The 25,208-nt window shown below is 43.7% G+C and overlaps 1 protein-coding gene across 2 annotated transcripts in view; it reads right to left on the bottom strand.

Moving 5' to 3' along the window:
* LOC106566158 (glutaminase liver isoform, mitochondrial) overlaps positions 1–25,208 on the bottom strand; it is a 47,870-nt gene that overhangs the window by 5,067 nt on the left and 17,595 nt on the right. Inside the window, exons 8-17 of one of the 2 annotated variants that reach the window (XM_045691953.1) lie at positions 20,123–20,155; positions 19,886–19,944; positions 19,586–19,763; positions 18,462–18,512; positions 17,222–17,398; positions 14,958–15,089; positions 14,528–14,620; positions 5,690–5,751; positions 5,405–5,481; positions 5,071–5,134 (exon numbers count right to left, since the gene is read on the bottom strand). In XM_045691953.1, coding sequence (XP_045547909.1) covers positions 5,071–5,134; positions 5,405–5,481; positions 5,690–5,751; positions 14,528–14,620; positions 14,958–15,089; positions 17,222–17,398; positions 18,462–18,512; positions 19,586–19,763; positions 19,886–19,944; positions 20,123–20,155 — 926 coding nt within the window. The remainder of the gene's footprint in view (positions 1–5,070; positions 5,135–5,404; positions 5,482–5,689; positions 5,752–14,527; positions 14,621–14,957; positions 15,090–17,221; positions 17,399–18,461; positions 18,513–19,585; positions 19,764–19,885; positions 19,945–20,122; positions 20,156–25,208) is intronic. The other variant, XM_045691954.1, reaches the window with a different exon arrangement.

Below are 25,208 nucleotides of genomic sequence, written 5' to 3'. Positions count from 1 at the left end.
AGCCTGCCAGCTTAGTGGAGTCTGCCACTAGCACAGTCAGCGTAGTCAGCTCAGCTTTCCCCATTGAGACCGTGTCTGTGCCTCGATCTAGGTTGGGCAAAATAAAAAATGGCGGTGTTCGCTTTAGCAATCTCACTAGTATAAAGACCTCCTCCATTCCTGCCATTATTGAAAGAGATTGTGATACCTCACATCTCAAAATTGGGTTACTTAATGTTAAATCGCTCACTTCCAAGGCAGTTATAGTCAATGAACTAATCACTGATAATAATCTTGATGTGATTGGCCTGACTGAAACAGGGCTTAAGCCTGATGAATTTACTGTGTTAAATGAGGCCTCACCCCCTGGTTACACTAGTGACCATACCCCCCGTGCATCCGGCAAAGGCGGAGGTGTTGCTAACATTTACGATAGCAAATTTCAATTTACAAAAAAAAAACAATGACGTTTTCGTCTTTTGAGCTTCTAGTCATGAAATCTATGCAGCCTACTCACTCACTTTTTATAGCTACTGTTTACAGGCCTCCTGGGCCATATGCAGTGTTCCTCACTGAGTTCCCTGAATTCCTATCGGATCTTGTAGTCATAGCAGATAATATTCAAATTTTTGGTGACTTTAACATTCACATGGAAAAGTCCACAGACCCACTCCAAAAGGCTTTCGGAGCCATCATCGACTCAGTGGGTTTTGTCCAACATGTCTCTGGACCTACTCACTGCCACAGTCATACTCTGGACCTAGTTTTGTCCCATGGAATAAATGTTGTGGATCTAAATGTTTTTCCTCATAATCCTGGACTATCGGACCACCATTTTATTACGTTTGCAATTGCAACAAATAATCTGCTCAGACCCCAACCAAGGAGCATTAAAAGTCGTGCTATAAATTCTCAGACAACCCAAAGATTCCTTGATGCCCTTCCAGACTGCCTCTGCCTACCCAAGGACGTCAGAGGACAAAAATCAGTTAACCACCTAACCGAGGAACTCAATTTAACCTTGCGCAATACCCTAGATGCAGTAGCACCCCTAAAAACTAAAAACATCTGTCATAAGAAACTAGCTCCCTGGTATACAGAAAATACACGAGCTCTGAAGCAAGCTTCCAGAAAATTGGAACGGAAATGGCGCCACACCAAACTCGAAGTCTTCCGACTAGCTTGGAAAGACAGTACCGTGCAGTATCGAAGAGCCCTCACTGCTGCTCGATCATCCTATTTTTCCAACTTAATTGAGGAAAATAAGAACAATCCGAAATTTATTTTTGATACTGTCGCAAAGCTAACTAAAAAGCAGCCTTCGCAAATGGAGGATGGCTTTCACTTCAGCAGTAATACATTTATGAACTTCTTTGAGGAAAAGATCATGATCATTAGAAAGCAAATTACAGACTCCTCTTTAAATCTGGGTATTCCTCCAAAGCTCCATTGTCCTGAGTCTACACAACTCTGCCAGGACCTAGGATCAAGGGAGATACTAAAGTGTTTTAGTACTATATCTCTTGACGCAATGATGAAAATAATCATGGCCTCCAAACCCTCAAGCTGCATACTGGACCCTATTCCAACTAAACTACTGAAAGAGCTGCTTCCTGTGCTTGGCCCTCCTATGTTGAACATAATAAACGGCTCTCTATCCACCGGATGTGTACCAAGCTCACTAAAAGTGGCAGTAATAAAGCCTCTCTTGAAAAAGCCGAATCTTGATCCAGAAATTATAAAAACTATCGGCCTATATCGAATCTTCCATTCCTCTCAAAAATTTTTGAAAAAGCTGTTGCACAGCAACTCACTGCCTTCCTGAAGACAAACAATGTATACGAAACGCTTCAGTCTGGTTTTAGACCCCATCATAGCACTGAGACTGCACTTGTGAAGGTGGTAAATGACCTTTTAATGACGTCAGACCGATGCTCTGCATCTGTCCTCGTGCTCCTAGATCTTAGTGCCGCTTTTGATACCATCGATCACCACATTCTTTTGGAGAGATTGGAAACCCAAATTGGTCTACATGGACAAGTTCTGGCCTGGTTTAGATCTTATCTGTTGGAAAGATATCAGTTTGTCTCTGTGAATGGTTTGTCCTCTGACAAATCAATTGTAAATGTCGGTGTTCCTCAAGGTTCCGTTTTAGGACCACTATTGTTTTCACTATATATTTTACCTCTTGGGGATGTCATTCGAAAACATAATGTTAAATTTCACTGCTATGTGGACGACACACAGCTGTACATTTCAATGAAACATGGTGAAGCCCCAAAATTGCCCTCGCTAGAAGCCTGTGTTTCAGACATAAAGAAGTGGATGGCTGCAAACTTTCTACTTTTAAACTCGGACAAAACAGAGATGCTTGTTCTAGGTCCCAAGAAACAAAGAGATCTTCTGTTGAATCTGACAATTAATCTGGATGGTTGTACAGTCGTCTCAAATAAAACTGTGAAGGACCTCGGCGTTACTCTGGACCCTGATCTCTCTTTTGAAGAACATATCAAGACTGTTTCAAGGACAGCTTTTTTCCATCTACGTAACATTGCAAAAATCAGAAATTTTCTGTCCAAAAATGACGCAGAAAAATTAATCCATGCTTTCGTTACTTCTAGGCTGGACTACTGCAATGCTCTACTTTCCGGCTACCCGGATAAAGCACTAAATAAACTTCAGTTAGTGCTAAATACGGCTGCTAGAATCCTGACTAGAACCAAAAAATTTGATCATATTACTCCAGTGCTAGCCTCCCTACACTGGCTTCCTGTTAAGGCAAGGGCTGATTTCAAGGTTTTACTGCTAACCTACAAAGCATTACATGGGCTTGCTCCTACCTATCTTTCCGATTTGGTCCTGCCGTACATACCTACACGTACGCTACGGTCACAAGACGCAGGCCTCCTAATTGTCCCTAGAATTTCTAAGCAAACGGCTGGAGGTAGGGCTTTCTCCTATAGAGCTCCATTTTTATGGAATGGTCTGCCTACCAATGTGAGAGACGCAGACTCAGTCTCAACCTTTAAGTCTTTACTGAAGACTTATCTCTTCAGTAGGTCCTATGATTAAGTATAGTCTGGCCCAGGAGTGTGAAGGTGAACGGAAAGGCTGGAGCAACGAACCGCCCTTGCTGTCTCTGCCTTGCCGGTTCCCCTCTTTCCACTGGGATTCTCTGCCTCTAACCCTTTTACAGGGGCTGAGTCACTGGCCTACTGGTGTTCTTCCATGCCGTCCATGCGGGGGGTGCGTCACTTGAGTGGGTTGAGTCACTGACGTGGTCTTCCTGTCTGGGTTGGCGCCCCCCCCTTGGGTTGTGCCATGGCGGAGATCGTTGTGGGCTATACTCGGCCTTGTCTTAGGACGGTAAGTTGGTGGTTGGAGACATCCCTCTAGTGGTGTGGGGGCTGTGCTTTGGCAAAGTGGGTGGGGTTATATCCTGCCTGTTTGGCCCTGTCCGGGGTATCATCGGATGGGGCCACAGTGTCTTCTGATCCCTCCTGTCTCAGCCTCCAGTATTTATGCTGCAGTAGTTTATGTGTCGGGGGGCTAGGGTCAGTCTGTTACATCTGGAGTATTTCTCTTGTCTTATCCGGTGTCCTGTGTGTATTTAAATATGCTCTCTCTAATTCTCTCTTTCTCTCTTTCTGTCTTTCTCTCGGAGGACCTGAGCCCTAGGACCATGCCTCAGGACTACCTGGTATGATGACTCCTTGCTGTCCCCAGTCCACCTGGCCGTGCTGCTGCTCCAGTTTCAACTGTTCTGCCTGCGGCTATGGAACCCTGACCTGTTCACCGGACGTGCTTGTTGCACCCTCGACAACTACTATGATTATTATTATTTGACCATGCTGGTCATTTATGAACATTTTAACATTTTAACATCTTGACCATGTTCTGTTATAATATCCACCCTGCACAGCCAGAAGAGGACTGGCCACCCCTCATAGCCTGGTTCCTCTCTAGGTTTCTTCCTAGGTTTTTGGCCTTTCTAGGGAGTTTTTCCTAGGGAGTTTTTCCTAGCCACCGTGCTTCTTTCACATGCTTTGCTTGCTGTTTGGGGTTTTAGGCTGGGTTTCTGTACAGCACTTTGAGAATATCAGCTGATGTACGAAGGGCTATATAAAAATAAATTTGATTTGATTTGATTTAAAGACACTGAAGCAGCAAACTTTGTGGAAATTAATATTTGTGTCATTCTCAAAACTTTTGGCCACGACTGTAGGTTGGAGGCTAAGTCAACAGAGAATGATATAGCTGGATGGATGAATGGAGGAGTGGATGAATGAATGGAGGGGTGGATGAATGAATGGAGGGGTGGATGAATGAATGCAGGGGTGAATGAATGCATGGAGGAGTGGATGAATGAATGGAGGGGTGGATGAATGAATGGAGGAGTGGATGAATGAATGGAGGGGTGGATGAATGAATGCAGGGGTGGATGAATGAATGAGGGGTGGATGAATGAATGGAGGGGTGGATGAATGAATGAGGGGTGGATGAATCAATGGATGAGTGGATGAATGAATGAGGGGTGGATGAATGAATAGAGGGGTGGATAAATGAATAGAGGGGTGGATGAATTAATGGAGGAGTGGATGAATGAATGAGGGGTGGATGAATGAATGGAGGAGTGGATGAATGAATGGAGGAGTGGATGAATGAATGGAGGGGTGGATGAATGAATGAGGGGTGGATGAATGAATGGAGGGGTGGATGAATGAATGAGGGGTGGATGAATCAATGGAGGAGTGGATGAATGAATGACGGGTGGATGAATGAATAGAGGGGTGGATAAATGTATAGAGGGGTGGATTAATTAATGGAGGAGTGGATGAATGAATGGAGGAGTGGATGAATTAATTGAGGGGTGGATGAATGAATAGAGGGGTGGATGAATGAATAGAGGGGTGGATGAATTAATGGAGGAGTGGATGAATGAATGAGGGGTGGATGAATGAATAGAGGGGTGGATGAATGAATAGAGGGGTGGATGAATGAATGGAGGGGTGGATGAATGAATGAGGGGTGGATGAATTAATGGAGGGGTGGATGAATTAATGAGGGGTGGATGAATGAATGCTACAGTACCTATCTTTCACAAAGGGGTTCACTTTGCAGGTGTCTGTTAGGAACCGTACCACATCCACATGACCTGAGGACAAAACACTATGTATCTTAGGGGTAACACACACACATAATGCCTTATGATACACTTGTAGCGCATTATAACACTTGCTAAAAGCTGTCATAACAACTAGGTAGGTGTAACATTTTTACATTTTAGTCATTTAGCAGACGCTCTTATCCAGAGCGACTTACAGTAGAGTGCATACATTTTATTACATTTTAAATACGGTAACATCACTATGATGCATTATAAGACATAATAGCAATTAGGAGCCACCAATGGATTGTAGCTCACCCTCTGCGGCAGCCACGTGTAGAGCTGTCCTAGAGTCATAGTCTTTCAGCTCCATATCCATCGATGACAGAGCAAACCTGAGAGGACAGGATAGGAGACGAGAGGAGCAATATTCTACATATTATTCCTCATTTCCAAGAGGTTTACTGTGAAGGATTTCTTGCTAGGAGAGAGTGCCATCTACAGCACGTGACAAGTAGTAAAACGAACAATACATTTACTTTGCATTAATTAAATAACCAGGTTGGTCTCTACATATAACCTCCTAGATGATGGTTCTTTTACCTTCTGAGGGCTGATACATCTCCACTGTAGGCCGCAAACATCAAGTTCACCACAGACTTGTTCTACAGATATAGCAGAGATAAATACAACTTAGACTGGATGGGAAACTGGGAGACAGATACATAACCATTCATAGGACTAGGGTTGCAAAGAGTCCGAAACTTTCCGGTAAATTTCCGGAACCTTTCAGGCAATTTTCCATGGGAAGTTAAGCACTGGAATTTTGGGAATTTTGCTTAAATTCATCAAAAAAGTTTGCTTATTGTCACGTCCTGACCAGTAAAAGAGGTTGTTTGTTATTGTAGTTTGGTCAGGGCGTGGCAGGGGGTGTTTGCTTAGAGTGTTTCCAGGTTTGTTGGGCTATGTTCTTGTTAGTCTATTTTTATGTTAGTTCTAGTATGTCTATTTCTATGTGGTGTTTATTGGGTTGACCTTCAATTGGAAGCAGCTGCTCACCGTTGCTTCTAATTGAAGGTCCTATTTAAGAGGGGTGTTTTTTCTATGGGATTTGTGGGTAGTTGTTTCCTGTTTTGTGTTCGTGCACCTGACGGGACTGTTTAGTGTCGTTTATTATTTTTGCATACGTGTTTATTTTGTTTTCCTTCTTTAATAAAATAAGAAGATGAGTTTACACGTTCCCGCTGTGTTTTGGTCCAATCCCTACGACACCCGTGACAGAACTACCCACCACAAACGGACCAAGCAGCGGAGGAAGGAGCGGCAGCAGAGCTGTAAAGAGGACTGGACATGGGAGGACATCCTGGACGGCAAGGGATCCTACACGTGGGAAGAGATCCTGGCCGGAAGGGATTGCCTCCCATGGGAACAGGTGGAGGCAGCCAGGAGAGAGGAGATACTGGCGGGTGAGTCACCATGGAGGAAGGCTGAAGAGGACAGAGAACGCTATGCTGGGACACGGCTAGCAAGGAAGTCTGAGAGGCAGCCCCAAGAAATCTTTTGGGGGGGGCACACGGGGAGATTGGCTAGGGCAGGCAGTAGACCTGAACCAACTCCCCGTGCTTATTATGGGGAGCAGCGGATCAGAAGAGTGCGCACGATCTCGCCCATGCGCACGCACAGTCCGGTGCCTGGAAGGAGGATGCCTGCGCAGCACATCTGGCCACCAGTGCGCCTCCTAGGCCCAGGCTACCCTATGCCTGCTCTACGCACGGCAACCATCAGGCCTCTGCACAGCCCAGTTCGCCCTGTGCCAGCACTCCGCTCGTGCAGGGCTACTATTACCATCCAGCCAGGACGGGTTGTGCAGGAGGTGCGCTCCAGACCTCCAGTGCCTACTCATGGCCCGGTGTATCCAGTTCCTGCTCCTCGCACTAGCCCTGAGGTGCGTGTCTCTAGTCTGGCGCCTCCAAAGCCAGCACCCCGCACCAGGCCTCCAGTGCGTCAGCCCAGTCCAGCTCGTCCTGCTCCTGCTCCTCGCACTAGCCCTGTGGTGCGTGTCCCTAGTCTGGCGCCTCCTTAGCCAGCCCCACGCATCAGGCCTTCAGTGCGCAGTCCCCGTCCAGAGCTTCCGGCAACAGTGCCCCGTCCAGAGTGTCCGACAAAAGTGCCCCGTCCAGAGTGTCCGACAACAGTGCCCCGTCCAGAGTGTCCGGCAACAGTGCCCCGTCCAGAGTGTCCGGCAACAGTGCCCCGTCCAGTGTCCGGCAACAATGCCCCGTCCAGAGCTTCCGGTGACAGTGCCCCGTCTAGAGATGGCCCACAGTTCGGAGCCTGCAGAAACGGCCCACAGTCCGGAACCAGCAGAGACGGCCTACAGTCCGGAACCAGCAGAGACGGCCCACAGTCCGGAACCAGCAGAGACGGCCCACAGTCCGGAACCAGCAGAGACGGCCCACAGTCCGGAACCAACAGAGACAGTCCACAGTCCGGAACCGACAGAGACGGCCCACAGTCCGGAACCGACAGAGACAGCCCACAGTCCGGAACCGACAGAGACAGCCCTCCAGTCCGAACCCGAGCAGAGTCGCCCGTCCGGAACCGGCGCAGCCAGAGTCCCCAGTCGGAACCAACAGAGACAGTCCACAGTCCGGAACCGACAGAGACGGCCCACAGTCCGGAACCGACAGAGACAGCCCACAGTCCGGAACCGACAGAGACAGCCCTCCAGTCCGGAACCGGCGCAGCCAGAGTCGCCCTCCAGTCCGGAACCGGCGCAGCCAGAGTCGCCCTCCAGTCCGGAACCGGCGCAGCCAGAGTCGCCCTCCAGTCCGGAACCGGCGCAGCCAGAGTCGCCCTCCAGTCCGAGGTCTCCAGCGACGCGCATCAGCCCGAGGTCTTCAGCGATGCACCTTAGTCCAGAGACTTCGGGAGGGGTAAAATATAATAAGCATTTAGAGCGGGTGGACAGGTTAGGTTGGGGAGTAAGGCCGGAGCCTGAGCCACCTCCGTAGTAGGAGGTTGGGGAGGGGAGGTGTAGCACAAGAACTGTCGGTGACGGTGGCCACCCTCCCTTCCCTCCCTTTAGTTAGGTTTATTTTTTTATTTTTTTTATTATTATTATTTTTTGTGTGAGGTGCTTCCGGGGTCTGCACCTTTGGGGGGGGGTACTGTCACGTCCTGACCAGTAAAAGAGGTTGTTTGTTATTGTAGTTTGGTCAGGGCGTGGCACGAGGTGTTTGTTTAGAGTGTTTCGGGGTTTGTTGGGCTATGTTCTTGTTAGTCTATTTCTATGTTAGTTCTAGTATGTCTATTTCTATGTGGTGTTTATTGGGTTGACCTTCAATTGGAAGCAGCTGCTCCTCGTTGCTTCTAATTGAAGGTCCTATTTAAAAGGGGTGTTTTTTCTATGGGATTTGTGGGTAGTTGTTTCCTGTTTTGTGTTCGTGCACCTGACGGGACTGTTTAGTGTCGTTTGTTATTTTTGCATACGTGTTTCTTTTGTTTTCCCTCTTTAATAAAATAAGAAGATGAGTTTACACGTTCCCGCTGCGTTTTGATCCAATCGATACGACACCCGTGACACTAATAACACTGAACCTTTTTTGTGGGATACACATAAGGCGATTCTAGGTATTGTGGCATATTTTGATTAAACTATCCCCAATTCAATGGAATTGCAACCCTCTGCATGCACAGTGCACTCTTCCATCACGTGTGCAGTGCACTCTTCCATCACGCGTGCAGTGCACTCTTCCATCACGCGTGCAGTGCACTCTTCCATCACATGTACAGCTGATTCTCAAGATCTTGCACACTAATGAGATGCTATTGAGCCCACACTACTACACTGTCTGAGCCAAGCACTACATGCTTTCTGGTAAGTTTTGATTACAATACTGGGTGGGGTGAATATATTTTATATGACATACATGATTTTTTTGTTAACTAGTAAATAGTAGCCTACAGCAAAATGTGTTTAAATCATTTCTAACTTGTTAACAATTTCTGCTAGTTAGTTTTTGCTACCATCTGGGTTTTGTAGCTTGCTTGAGGCTGCTAACTGAGGAGTGTTAATTCAACTGTTTCCATACATGTTTCATTTTAAAACATTTATCTTACAAAGGAGTTAATCTAACTATTTATCTGTACATGGAATTGTATTTGTTGTTTTAAAAAAAAAAGTTATAATCTTTACAGGAAAATGCCACGGCACTATCTCATGTGTGGAGACATTTCACTGCAGCTAATGTAGAAGGAAAAGCTGTGTACATTTGCAAATACTGTGACAAATCATATGTGAAGAATGCAACAAAGATGCAGAATCATCTGACCAAATGCATAAAGTTCCCTCAGCGCTCACAACAAGCAACCTCTGACTAAAGTCCATCTACTTCTATTCGAGGCGAAAATGATGAATCAGACACCTTATCGATAGCAAAAGCTCCTGGTCCTCCTGGAATCAGAAGTTTTTTTTGACTCAATGGAGGAACGTAGTCAGAGAAATGCTGATGAACGTCTTGCTCGAGGTATGTATGCAACTGGTTCACCTCTGATGCTCACAGGCAATGTGTATTGGAAAAGATTTCTGAATGTTTTTCGCCCAGCATACACCCCTACAACCAGACATGCTTTATCTACTCATTTGCTGGATGCAGAGTTCAACAGAGTTCAAGTGAAGGTCAAGCAAATCATAGAGAAAGCAGACTGTATTGCAATCATCTCTGATGGGTGGTCGAATGTTCGTGGGCAAGGAATAATTAACTACATAATCTCCACCCCTCAACCAGTATTCTACAAGAGCACTGACACAAGGGACAACAGACACACCAGTCTCTACATTACAGATGAGCCGAAGGAAGTCATCAATGACCTTGGACCACATAAGGTATTTGCACTGGTGACAGACAATGCTGCGAACATGAATGCTGCTTGGTCAAAAGTGGAGGAGTCCTACCCTCACATCACACCCATTGGCTGTGCTGCTTGCTCATGCATTGAATCTGCTCCTCAAGAACATCATGGCACTAAAAACAATGGATACACTCTTCAAGAGAGCCAAGGAAATGGTAAGGTATGTGAAGGGTCATCAAGTTATAGCAGCAATCTACCTCACCAAGCAAAGTGAGAAGAATAAGAGCACCACATTGAATCTGCCCAGCAACACCCGTTGGGGTGGTGTTGTCATCATGTTTGACAGTCTCCTGGAGGGGAAGGAGTCTCTCCAAGAAATGGCCATATCACAGTCTGTCAATATGGACAGCCCCATCAAGAGGATCCTCCTGGATGATGTATTTTAGGAGAGAGTGGCAAGCAGCCTGAAACTCCAGAAACCTATAGCAGTAGTCATTGCACGGATTGAGGGAGACAATGCCATCCTGTCTGATGTTCAGACTCTGCTTGCAAATGTAAGAGAAGAAATCCGTACTGCCCTGCCCATTTCACTGTTGCTCCAAGCAGAGGAAACTGCAGTTCTAAAATACATCAAAAAGCGTGAAGACTTCTGCCTGAAGCCCATACACGCTGCAGCGTACATGTTGGACCCCAAGTATGCTGTCAAGAGCATCCTGTCTGGTGCAGAGATAAACAAGGCCTATGGTGTCATCACTACTGTGTCTTTCCACCTTGGCCTGGATGAGGGCAAGGTTCTTGGCAGTCTGGCGAAGTACACTTCCAAGCAAGGGCTTTGGGATGGAGATGGATTATGGCAGTCGTGCCAACATATCTCATCAGCCACCTGGTGGAAGGGACTTTGTGGCTCTGAGGCTCTTTCCCCTGTTGCCTCCATCATCCTCCAAATCAAACCAACATCAGCCGCCTCAGAACGCAACTGGTCCTTGTTTGGGAACACACACACCACGCACGCAACAGGCTGACCAATACAAGGGTTGAAAAATTGGTGGCCATCCGGTCTATATTTGAGTTTTTTTGAGACTGACAACATGCTATCCTCAACAAGGTTGGAAAGTGACAGTGAAGATGAGGCCTCAGAGTCTGATGTTCAAGAGGTGGACATTGAGGAGGTCCAGGGAGAAGACATGGAAGCCTGAGAGGAAGACCACCAAAGCTTTAGTTTGTAGACTATCATTTTACAGATGAATGTTGAAAACGTTTTTGGGAGATGCGATGGATCATTGGGGATCATTCAATATTCCCTTTCTTTTGTTGTTCAGTGAAATCATCCCATGTGAAGAGTCAACTCATCTAATTAAAGTTCAATTCGAAACAATTTTAATTTTTTTTCTATTGGAAGGATTTAATCATTTGCAATTATGTCTACTTATGATAAGGTAAAAGGTTTATGTTTCTGTCTGAATATGATATGGTAAATATATCCAATGCAAATCATCTACATTTAAATGGTATTAATATTAATTTGCATATATTCCAGTTAATTCCCATATATTCCAGTTATTTCCCATATATTCCCGTTAATTCCCATATATTCCCGTTAATTCCCATATATTCCTGTTAATTCCCACGGGAAGTTTCCACCTCTGAATATTCCCCAAAATATGCAACCCTACATAGGACACAGATACATAACCATTCATAGAACACAGATTTATATAACCATTCATAGTACACAGCTACATAACCATAACCATACATAGGACACAGATACATCATCATTCATAAGACACAGATACATCATCATTCATAAGACACAGATACATAACCATTCATAGGACATAGATACATAACCATTCATAGTACACAGATACATTTAAAAATATATATATATTTTATTTAACCTTTATTGAACTAGGCAAGTCAGTTAAGAACACATTTTTATTTACAATGACGGCCTACCCCGGCCAAACACAGACGACGCTGGGCCAATTGTGCGCCACCCTATGGGACTCCCAATCACGGCCGGATGTGATACAGCCTGGAATCGGACCAGGGACTGTAGTGACGCCTCTTGCACTGAGATGCAGTGCCTTAGACCGCTGCGCCACTTGGGAGCCATTCATAGGACACAGATACATAACCATTCAAATTACACAGATACATAACCATTCATAGCACACAGCAACATAACCATTCATAGGACACAGCTACATAACCATTCATAGGACACAGATACATAACCATTCAAATTACACAGATACATAACCATTCATAGGACACAGCTACATAACCATTCATAGTACACAGATACATAACCATTCAAATTACACAGATACATAAACATTCATAGGACACAGCTACATAACCATTCATAGTACACAGATACATAACCATTCATAGCACACAGCTACATAACCATGCATAAGACACAGATACCTAACCATTCATAGGACACAGATTCATAAACATTCATAGGACACAGCAAAATAACCATTCACAGGACAAAGCTACATAACCATTCATAGGACACAGATACATAACCATTCGTAGGACACAGATACATAACCATTGATAGTACACAGCTACATAACCATTCATAGTACACAGATACATAACCATTAATAGGACACAGCTACATAACCATTCATAGGACATAGATACATAACCATTCATAGGACACAGCTACATAACCATTCACAGGACAAAGCTACATAACCATTCATAGGACACAGATACATAACCATTCGTAGGACACAGATACATAACCATTCATAGTACACAGATACATAACCATTGATAGTACACAGATACATAACCATTCATAGTACACAGATACATAACCATTAATAGCACACAGCTACATAACCATTCATAGGACACATCATTACAAAAGCAAACTTAAACCTCACTTTACAGTGAGGGAAAAAAGTATTTGATTCCCTGCTGATTTTCTACGTTTGCCCACTGACAAAGAAATGATCAGTCTATAATTTTAATGGTAGGTTTATTTGAACAGTGAGAGACAGAATAACAACAAAAAAATCCTGAAAAATGCATGTCAAAAATGTTATAAATTGATTTGCATTTTAATGACGGAAATAAGTATTTGACGCCTCTGCAAAACATGACTTAGTACTTGGTGGCAAAACCCTTGTTGGCAATCACGGAGGTCAGACGTTTCTTGTAGTTGGCCACCAGGTTTGCACACATCTCAGGAGGGATTTTGTCCCACTCCTCTTTGCAGATCTTCTCCAAGTCATTAAGGTTTCGAGGCTGACGTTTGGCAACTCGAACCTTCAGCTCCCTCCACAGATTTTCTATGGGATTAAGGTCTGGAGACTGGCTAGGCCACTCCAGGACCTTAATGTGCTTCTTCTTGAGCCACTCCTTTGTTACCTTCGCCGTGTGTTTTGGGTCATTGTCATGCTGGAATACCCATCCACGACCCATTTTCAATGCCCTGCTGAGGGAAGGAGGTTCACACCCAAGATTTGACGGTACATGGCCCCGTCCATCGTCCCTTTGATGCGGTGAAGTTGTCCTGTCCCCTTAGCAGAAAAACACCCCCAAAGCATAATGTTTCCACCTCCATGTTTGACGGTGGGGATGGTGTTCTTGGGGTCATAGGCAGCATTCCTCCAAACACGGCGAGTTGAGTTGATGCCAAAGAGCTCCATTTTGGTCTCATCTGACCACAACACTTTCACCCAGTTGTCCTCTGAGTCATTCAGATGTTCATTGGCAAACTTCATATGGGCATGTATATGTGCTTTCTTGAGCAGGGGATCCTTGTGGGCGCTGCAGGATTTCAGTCCTTCACAGCGTAGTGTGTTACCAATTGTTTTCTTGGTGACTATGGTCCCAGCTGCCTTGAAATCATTGACAAGATCCTCCCGTGAGGTTCTGGGCTGATTCCTCACTGTTCTCATGATCATTGCAACTCCACGAGGTGAGATCTTGCATGGAGCCCCAGGCCGAGGGAGATTGACAGTTCTTTTGTGTTTCTTCCATTTGCGAATAATCGCACCAACTGTTGTCACCTTCTCACCAAGCTGCTTGGCGATGGTCTTGTAGCCCATTCCAGCCTTGTGTAGGTCTACAATCTTGTCCCTGACATCCTTGGAGAGCTCTTTGGTCTTGGCCATGGTGGAGAGTTTGGAATCTGATTGATTGATTGCTTCTGTGGACAGGTGTCTTTTATACAGGTAACAAACTGAGATTAGGAGCACTCCCTTTAAGAGTGTTCTCCTAATCTCAGCTTGTTACCTGTTTAAAAGACACCTGGGAGCCAGAAATCTTTCTGATTGAGAGGGGGTCAAATACTTATTTCACTCATTAAAATGCAAATCAATTTATAAAATTTTTGACATGCGTTTTTCTGGATTTTTGTTGTTGTTATTCTTTCTCTCACTGTTCAAATAAACCTACCATTAAAATTATAGACTGATACTTTCTTTATCAGTGGGCAAACGTACAAAATTATCAGGGGATCAAATACTTTTTTCCCTCACTGTATGTTTTAGCAAATATGTTAATTTTTTTTGTTATGTTTACCTTATAACTCTCTTAAGTCACAAAATCCCTTACCCTATCATCTCCGTCCTGCCTTCGAGGGTCCTGCTTCTTGACAAAGTGTCTTAGGTTGTCATAGTTGTGGAAGTTAAACGAAGACACCAGCTCCTGAAAACCAAAGCATGTCAAAAAGACATGGCAAAAAAGACATGGCAAAAAAGACATGGCAAAAAGACATGTCCAAAAAGACATGTCAAAAAAGACATGTCAAAAAGACATGCCAAAAAGACGTCAAAAAGACATGTCAAAAAGTTCAGTCTCCGGTACAGCATCGGGAGGCAGAAACATTATGTATGTGGTAACACTATCGAAGGGTGCCTACGTACAGACTTTATAACACATTCATAACCTGTACATAGGGTGTACCTAAGCATTTCTCACTCTGTACACGCAATTCAGTCATTTTATCATTTATAACACCTGGAAATAAAGCTAGTAACGTTACCTGGCAGAAGTGTATTCCCCGGACACTGTTTCCAACCTTGTCTAAAGGAGGAGACCAACACATGACTCCCATGACGTTAGGAACCACCAACAGAACCGCTCCAGACACCCCGGACTTTGCAGGCAAGCCCACCTGAGAAAGAACCATACAGGGACCATACATAGTTATGATAAAACTGTCAGTTGAAGCCTCCAACAAAAAAAAACCAAAAAAAAAGGTGGCCTTAATTTCACCAATACATGTTTAAAAAGTTTACGTTACCAAGACTATAAATACATGGCATTTTTAAAAGTTTAAGCTACTCCACAATGAATTCAATGACATTCAAATATATTTTATTTTCTGAGAGGGAACTTTATGTGGTGATGGATTGCTACATTCAAGACACGTAACATAGAATGCAAAACATGTACAGTACATGTTTAAATACATTAAATTCATACACATAGGTAGTAGCATACTTTTCCCTACTGCATCATATGACTACTGTATAACTACTGTACAACTACTGTATAACTACTATATGACTACTGTATAACAACTATATAACTACTGTATTACTACTATATAACTACTATATAACTACTGTATAACAACTATAACTACTATATGACTACTGTGACTACTATATAACTACTATATAACTACTGTATGACTACTATATAATTACTATATGACTACTATATGACTACTGTATGACTACTATATAATTACTATATGACTACTATATGACTACTGTATGACTACTATATAACTACTATATGACTACTATATGACTACTGTATAACTACTATATAACTACTGTGACTACTGTATAACAACTATATAACTACTATATAACTACTATATAACTACTGTATAACTACTGTATGACTACTATATGACTATTGTATAACTACTATATGACTACTATATAACTACTGTATAACTACTATATGACTACTATATAACTACTGTATAACTACTGTATAACTACTATATGACTACTGTATGACTACTATATAACTACTATATAACTACTGTATAACTACTATATAACTACTATATAACTACTGTATAACTACTGTATAAGTACTATATGACTACTGTATAACTACTGTATAACTACTATAGGACTACTATATAACTACTGTATAACTACTATATGACTACTATATGACTACTGCATAACTACTATATAACTACTGTATAACTACTGTATAACTACTATATGACTACTATATGACTACTGTATAACTACTATATGACTACTATATGACTACTGTATAACTACTGTATGACTACTGTATAACTACTATATGACTACTATATGACTACTGTATAACTACTGTATGACTAATGTATAACTACTGTATAACTACTATATGACTACTATATGACTACTGTATAACTACTATATGACTACTGTATAACTACTATATGACTACTGTATAACTACTATATGACTACTGTATAACTACTATATAACTACTGTATAACTACTGTATAACTACTGTATAACTACTATATGACTACTATATGACTACTATATGACTACTATATTACTACTGTATAACTACTGTATAACTACTATATGACTACTGTATAACTACTATATGACTACTCTATTACTACTGCATAACTACTGTATAACTACTATATGACTACTGTATAACTACTATATAACTACTATATGACTACTGTATAACTACTATATGACTACTATATAACTACTGTATAACTACTATATGACTACTGTATAACTACTATATGACTACTATATGACTACTATATGACTACTATATTACTACTGTATAACTACTGTATAACTACTATATGACTACTGTATGACTACTATATGACTACTATATAACTACTATATGACTACTGTATGACTACTATATGACTACTATATAACTACTATATGACTACTGTATAACTACTATATGACTACTGTATAACTACTGTATAACTACTATATAACTATTATATGACTACTGTATAACTACTATATGACTACTGTATGACTACTATATAACTACTATATAACTACTGTATAACTACTGTATAACTACTGTATGACTACTATATGACTACTGTATAACTACTATATAACTACTGATTAACTACTGTATAACTACTATATGACTACTGTATAACTACTATATGACTACTGTATAACTACTATATAAATACTGATTAACTACTGTATAACTACTATATGACTACTGTATGACTACTATATGACTACTGTATAACTACTATATGACTACAGTTTGACTTACATGGAAGGCCATCTGCCCAGAGAAGTCGTACATGCCGCAGGAATGCATGAGACTCAGGGTATTCCGTACGGCCTCGGCACTCAGCACCCGCTCGCCTGTGATTGGGCATATGCCCCCATGGGCCAGCGTGGCGGCCATGACACTCCCAGACTCACAGGTCACCTCTATGGAACAGAGCTGAAAGGAAATCATTTATTTACTAAAACATAGAGAGAGTGTCTACAGTGCCTGTGTCTACAGTGTCTGTGTCTACAGTGTCTGTGACTCGGTGCCTGTGACTCGGTGCCTGTGACTCAGTGTCTGTGACTCAGTGCCTGTGTCTACAGTGTCTGTGACTCAGTGCCTGTGACTCAGTGTCTGTGACTCAGTGCCTGTGACTCAGTGCCTGTGTCTACAGTGTCTGTGACTCAGTGTCTGTGACTCCGTGTCTGTGACTCAGTGTCTGTGACTCAGTGTCTGTGACTCAGTGCCCGTGACTCAGTGCCTGTGTCTACAGTGTCTGTGACTCGGTGCCTGTGACTCCGTGTCTGTGACTCAGTGCCTGTGACTCAGTGCCTGTGTCTACAGTGTCTGTGACTCAGTGTCTGTGACTCCGTGTCTGTGACTCAGTGCCTGTGACTCGGTGCCTGTGTCTACAGTGTCTGTGACTCAGTGCCTGTGACTCCGTGTCTGTGACTCATTGTCTGTGTCTACAGTGTCTGTGTCTACGGTGCCTGTGACTCGGTGTCTGTGACTCGGTGTCTGTGACTTAGTGTCTGTGACTCAGTGCCTGTGACTCAGTGTCTGTGACTCAGTGCCTGTGTCTACAGTGTCTGTGACTCAGTGCCTGTGACTCAGTGCCTGTGTCTACGGTGTCTGTGTCTACGGTGTCTGTGTCTACGGTGTCTGTGTCTACGGTGTCTGTGTCTACGGTGCCTGTTCCTCAGTGCCTGTGACTCAGTGCCTGTGTCTACAGTGTCTGTGACTCGGTGCCTGTGTCTGCAGTGTCTGTGACTCAGTGCCTGTGACTCAGTGTCTGTGACTCAGTGTCTGTGACTCAGTGTCTGTGTCTACAGTGTCTGTGACTCAGTGCCTGTGTCTGCAGTGACTGTGACTCCTCATACATACTGTATAGAGGTGATGCTCTATGACATTTTCCAGTAATAAATCATCATGATGCATTAGTAGAAATATTCAACATATACATAGCATCACAGTATCACAGTGTGGTAAAGTGCTATCTTGAGGATGTATCGTTTACCTGGAAGTAGAAGTCCAGTGCATCAATCATTTCTGCCCCACGTGGAAAACACTGCAGATGGAAACCAGTTTATAATATCATTTCTGCCCCACGATGGAAAACACTGCAGATGGAAACCAGTTTATAATATAATTTCTGCCCCACGATGGAAAACACTGCAGATGGAAACCAGTTTATAATATAATTTCTGCCCCACGGTGGAAAACACTGCAGATGGAAACCAGTTTATAATATAATTTCTGCCCCACGGTGGAAAACACTGCAGATGGAAACCAGTTTATAATATAATTTCTGCCCCACGGTGGAAAACACTGCAGATGGAAACCAGTTTATAATATAATTTCTGCCCCACGGTGGAAAACACTGCAGATGGAAACCAGTTTATAATATAATTTCTGCCCCACGGGTGAAAACACTGCAGATGGAAACCAGTTTATAATATAATTTCTGCCCCACGGTGGAAAACACTGCAGATGGAAACCAGTTTATAATATAATTTCTGCCCCACGGTGGAAAACACTGCAGATGGAAACCAGTTTATAATATCATTTCTGCCCCACGATGGAAAACACTGCAGATGGAAACCAGTTTATAATATAATTTCTGCCCCACGATGGAAAACACTGCAGATGGAAACCAGTTTATAATATAATTTCTGCCCCACGGTGGAAAACACTGCAGATGGAAACCAGTTTATAATATAATTTCTGCCCCACGGCGGAAAACACTGCAGATGGAAATCAGTTTATAATATAATTTCTGCCCCACGGTGGAAAACACTGCAGATGGAAACCAGTTTATAATATAATTTCTGCCCCACGGTGGAAAACACTGCAGATGGAAACCAGTTTATAATATAATTTCTGCCCCACGGTGGAAAACACTGCAGATGGAAACCAGTTTATAATATAATTTCTGCCCCACGGTGGAAAACACTGCAGATGGAAACCAGTTTATAATAGCAATAAGGCCCGATGGGGTGTGGCATACGGCAGCAAAAGGCTGTTCTTAGGCGTGACGTATCGCGGAGTATATGTGCCAAAGCCAGGTTAAAACAGCCACTGACCAAGCTCCAAGCTAATTAGATTCAGATGTGTGTAATTAGGCTGATGTAGTCAACAAACCTGATGATATCGGCCTTCACACACCCACCCCCTCACTCCATAACAGGGGTCTGAATACTTTCCGAATGCACCGTACTGTCCCTTTGGTTTTACACTCTCTACCTCACTGACCTTCTTCTCTTTGAGGTAGTATCCAATCGCAAAATTTCTATCGCCTGTTTCTTTTTCAGACTGGAACCTGAGAGACACAGAGACCAAAAGAGTCCATCACAACATCACGTCAATAATGCAACAAAGACAAACTGTTTTAGAAATGGTTTTTTTTTTCTCTGGCAAATTAAGACATTAGCAAAAACTCACGTGGCATTGCTGAACCCCACGTACTCTTGACCAGCCATCTTCTTGATAAAATCCATCACCTGAGCAGAAAGGACGACTGATATATAGTTATTATTCCATGACAAAGACAAGATAATTGCAGGCGTGGGGTGGCTTGTTATTGTGTCAAGCTTGTATTGTGTGTTCTACTAAACGGTATTGTATATGTGTCAATGTCAGGTGAGATGTATGGAATGACATGTACAGTATAGTACTTACATAGTCAAACTTCTCTGCCTTGTTTGAGCCAGGCTAGTGACACAGAGAAGGAGGGAAAACAGACATGAACAACGTACCTGTACCGTAAAAGCAACATAAAAGACAATCACATTAAAAGGCCTTTAGCTTAGTCAACCACAGGGTAGCAGTCTCCTTAAGGACTTTAGGATACAGGAAGCTGAAAACTTTACGATAGTATTGTTAATGATGTCCCAATATCCAGGACTTTATAATACAGGAAGCTGAAAACTTTACGATAGTATTGTTAATGATGTCCCAATATCCAGGACTTTATAATACAGGAAGCTGAAAACTTTACGATAGTATTGTTAATGATGTCCCAATATCCAGGACTTTATAATACAGGAAGCTGAAAACTTTACTATAGTATTGTTAATGATGTCCCAATATCCAGGACTTTATAATACAGGAAGCTGAAAACTTTACGATAGTATTGTTAATGATGTCCCAATATCCAGGACTTTATAATACAGGAAGCTGAAAACTTTACGATAGTATTGTTAATGATGTCCCAATATCCAGGACTTTATAATACAGGAAGCTGAAAACTTTACTATAGTATTGTTAATGATGTCCTAATATCCAGGACTTTATAATACAGGAAGCTGAAAACTTTACTATAGTATTGTTAATGATGTCCTAATATCCAGGACTTTATAATACAGGAAGCTGAAAACTTTACTATAGTATTGTTAATGATGTCCTAATATCCAGGACTTTATAATACAGGAAGCTGAAAACTTTACGATAGTATTGTTAATGATGTCCCAATATCCAGGACTTTATAATACAGGAAGATGTAAACTTTACGATAGTATTGTTAATGATGTCCCAATATCCAGGACTTTATAATACAGGAAGCTGAAAACTTTACTATAGTATTGTTAATGATGTCCCAATATCCAGGACTTTATAATACAGGAAGCTGAAAACTTTACGATAGTATTGTTAATGATGTCCTAATATCCAGGACTTTATAATACAGGAAGCTGAAAACTTTACGATAGTATTGTTAATGATGTCCTAATATCCAGGACTTTATAATACAGGAAGCTGAAAACTTTACTATAGTATTGTTAATGATGTCCCAATATCCAGGACTTTATAATACAGGAAGCTGAAAACCTTACTATAGTATTGTTAATGATGTCCCAATATCCAGGACTTTATAATACAGGAAGCTGAAAACCTTACTATAGTATTGTTAATGATGTCCTAATATCCAGGACTTTATAATACAGGAAGATGTAAACTTTACTATAGTATTGTTAATGATTATTAATGATGATAACCTACTAATATTGTACACGGTGACAAAAGAAAGCAGTTATCACAGTGTTTACTGTATATAGCAGCTTGTAAATATACTGGTAACGATTTTCATGAAGTCTCAGCTGTTTACAGACACTTTCAACAGTACACTTGTTTCAAATCAACAGCACCTGGTCTGAAACAAGTACATTATATATCACTGATCAAGCACTGATAGGGTGGATTTGCTTGTGAAATAACATTATTTTACGGTATACAAATTCAATAGCATTGCAGTGATGGCCCAAGAGACCCCGAATCTCATACGTCAATGCATGTCCTGTATCGGGGTATAAATAAGATAGTTTACTTCACAAAGATGTATGACACAGTAACAATTTCCATTTCAGTATATCGATTCAATTGAAGATGAATTCTGAACAGGTAAGCAGAAATCCAGACTTAAACCCTGCTGTTATTCCTTCAGGTTATCTCGGTCTTCTTTATCTAACTTCCACTTGGAGCCCCGTCCAACTTTATATATAATACAGCCTATCAGTTAACCTTGTCTGCTGTCTATCTGCCTTTCTCTCTGTCTGCCGGAGATAGCGACACACACACACACACACACACACACACACACACACACACACACACACACACACACACACACACACACACACACACACACACACACACACACACACACACACACACACACACACACACACACACACACACACACACACACCTCTCCAAAGAGCCACATTAATTGTCTAAATTGATGCTCCCACCCATCTCAGGCTCCCTCCCCCAGCATGGTGTGAGGATGAGAGGAGAGTCCCCCAGCATGGTGTGGGGATGAGAGGAGAGTCCCCCAGCATGGTGTGAGGATGAGAGGAGAGTCCCCCAGCATGGTGTGAGGATGAGAGGAGAGTCCCCCAGCATGGTGTGAGGATGAGAGGAGAGTCCCCCAGCATGGTGTGAGGATGAGAGGAGAGTCCCCCAGCATGGTGTGAGGATGAGAGTCCCCCAGCATGGTGTGGGGATGAGAGGAGAGTCCCCCAGCATGGTGTGAGGATGAGAGGAGAGTCCCCCAGCATGGTGTGAGGATGTGAGGAGAGTCCCCCAGCATGGTGTGAGGATGAGAGGACAGTCCCCCAGCATGGTGTGAGGATGAGACGAGAGTCCCCCAGCATGGTGTGAGGATGAGAGGAGAGTCCCCCAGCATGGTGTGAGGATGAGAGGAGAGTCCCCCAGCATGGTGTGGGGATGAGAGGAGAGTCCCCCAGCATGGTGTGAGGATGAGAGGAGAGTCCCCCAGCATGGTGTGAGGATGAGAGGAGAGTCCCCCAGCATGGTGTGAGGATGAGAGGAGAGTCCCCCAGCATGGTGTGAGGATGAGAGGAGAGTCCCCCAGCATGGTGTGAGGATGAGAGGAGAGTCCCCCAGCATGGTGTGAGGATGAGAGGAGAGTCCCCCAGCATGGTGTGAGGATGAGAGGACAGTCCCCCAGCATGGTGTGAGGATGAGAGGAGAGTCCCCCAGCATGGTGTGAGGATGAGAGGAGAGTCCCCCAGCATGGTGTGAGGATGAGAGGAGAGTCCCCCAGCATGGTGTGAGGATGAGAGGAGAGTCCCCCAGCATGGTGTGAGGATGTGAGGAGAGTCCCCCAGCATGGTGTGAGGATGAGAGGACAGTCCCCCAGCATGGTGTGAGGATGAGAGGAGAGTCCCCCAGCATGGTGTGAGGATGAGAGGAGAGTCCCCCAGCATGGTGTGAGGATGAGAGGAGAGTCCCCCAGCATGGTGTGAGGATGAGAGGAGAGTCCCCCAGCATGGTGTGAGGATGAGAGGACAGTCCCCCAGCATGGTGTGAGGATGAGAGGAGAGTCCCCCAGCATGGTGTGAGGATGAGAGGAGAGTCCCCCAGCATGGTGTGAGGATGAGAGGAGAGTCCCCCAGCATGGTGTGAGGATGAGAGGAGAGTCCCCCAGCATGGTGTGAGGATGAGAGGAGAGTCCCCCAGCATGGTGTGAGGATGAGAGGAGAGTCCCCCAGCATGGTGTGAGGATGAGAGGAGAGTCCCCCAGCATGGTGTGAGGATGAGAGGAGAGTCCCCCAGCATGGTGTGAGGATGAGAGGAGAGTCCCCCAGCATGGTGTGAGGATGAGAGGAGAGTCCCCCAGCATGGTGTGAGGATGAGAGGAGAGCAATAAAGCCGGCACAATCAGGTTCAAAGAGTTAAGAACACACAACACTACTGACTACACTACTGCCTACACTACTGCCTACACTACTACCTACACTACTGACTACCCTGCTGACGACACTACTGACTACCCTACTGACTACCCTACTGACTACACTACTGACTACCCTACTGACTACCCTACTGACTACCCTACTGACTACACTACTGACTACCCTACTGACTACCCTACTGACTACCCTGCTGACTACACTACTGACGACACTACTGATTACACTACTGACTACACTACTGACTACCCTGCTGACTACAGTACTGACGACACTACTGACTACACTATTGTACTATGTGACTACTATCTACAGCCATGCCAGATATACCCGGATTCAAATACGGTTTGAAAATAATTACAGATACTTCTGCTGTGTTTGACTGACCTTGAACTTTACAATGGGACCAATAGAAAAGACAACGAGCATAGCCCGCCCACCTGGCACTCCAGGCAGCCTAAAGCAAATGTTTATGTTTTAAAGATTTCCAATAGCATTTTAACCCAAGTCTGGTGCCAAATAGATGCATGTGTCAGGGACAAAGCCAAATTAGGTCAGTGTTGGGTCCAAGGCTGGCAGGCGACCTGGATCATAAGTTCTGTGTTTGTATTTGTTTTACATGTCAAACATTGAACTGGTTTCAACCCCGTGGATTCATAAACCACTGAACCGTTAGTGGGTTTCAGCCCCGTGGATTCATAAACCACTGAACCGTTAGTGGGTTTCAGCCCCGTGGATTCATAAACCACTGAACCGTTAATGTGTTTCAGCCCTGTGGATTCATAAACCACTGAACCGTCAATGTGTTTCAGCCCCGTGGATTAATAAACCACTGAACCGTCAATGGGTTTCAACCCCGTGGATTCATAAACCACTGAACCGTCAATGTGTTTCAGCCCTGTGGATTCATAAACCACTGAACCGTCAATGGGTTTCAGCCCCGTGGATTCAGAAACCACTGAACCGTCAATGTGTTTCAGCCCCATGGATTCATAAACCACTGAACCGTTAGTGGGTTTCAGCCCCGTGGATTCAGAAACCACTGAACCGTCAATGTGTTTCAGCCCCGTGGATTCAGAAACCACTGAACCGTTAGTGGGTTTCAGCCCCGTGGATTCAGAAACCACTGAACCGTCAATGTGTTTCAGCCCCGTGGATTCATAAACCACTGAACCGTCAATGGGTTTCAACCCCGTGGATTCAGAAACCACTGAACCGTCAATGGGTTTCAGCCCCGTGGATTCATAAACCACTGAACCGTCAATGGGTTTCAACCCCGTGGATTCAGAAACCACTGAACCGTCAATGGGTTTCAACCCCGTGGATTCAGAAACCACTGAACCGTTAGTGGGTTTCAGCCCCGTGGATTCAGAAACCACTGAACCGTCAATGTGTTTCAGCCCCATGGATTCAGAAACCACTGAACCGTCAATGTGTTTCAGCCCCATGGATTCAGAAACCACTGAACCGTCAATGTGTTTCAGCCCCGTGGATTCATAAACCACTGAACCGTCAATGTGTTTCAGCCCCGTGGATTCATAAACCACTGAACC

Source organism: Salmo salar, chromosome ssa12 (genome assembly GCF_905237065.1).
Source record: "Salmo salar chromosome ssa12, Ssal_v3.1, whole genome shotgun sequence".
Taxonomy (NCBI): Eukaryota; Metazoa; Chordata; class Actinopteri; order Salmoniformes; family Salmonidae; genus Salmo; species Salmo salar.
The sequence above is the reverse complement of the archived record's forward strand: the minus strand, read 5'-3'. Positions and strand labels throughout refer to the sequence as shown.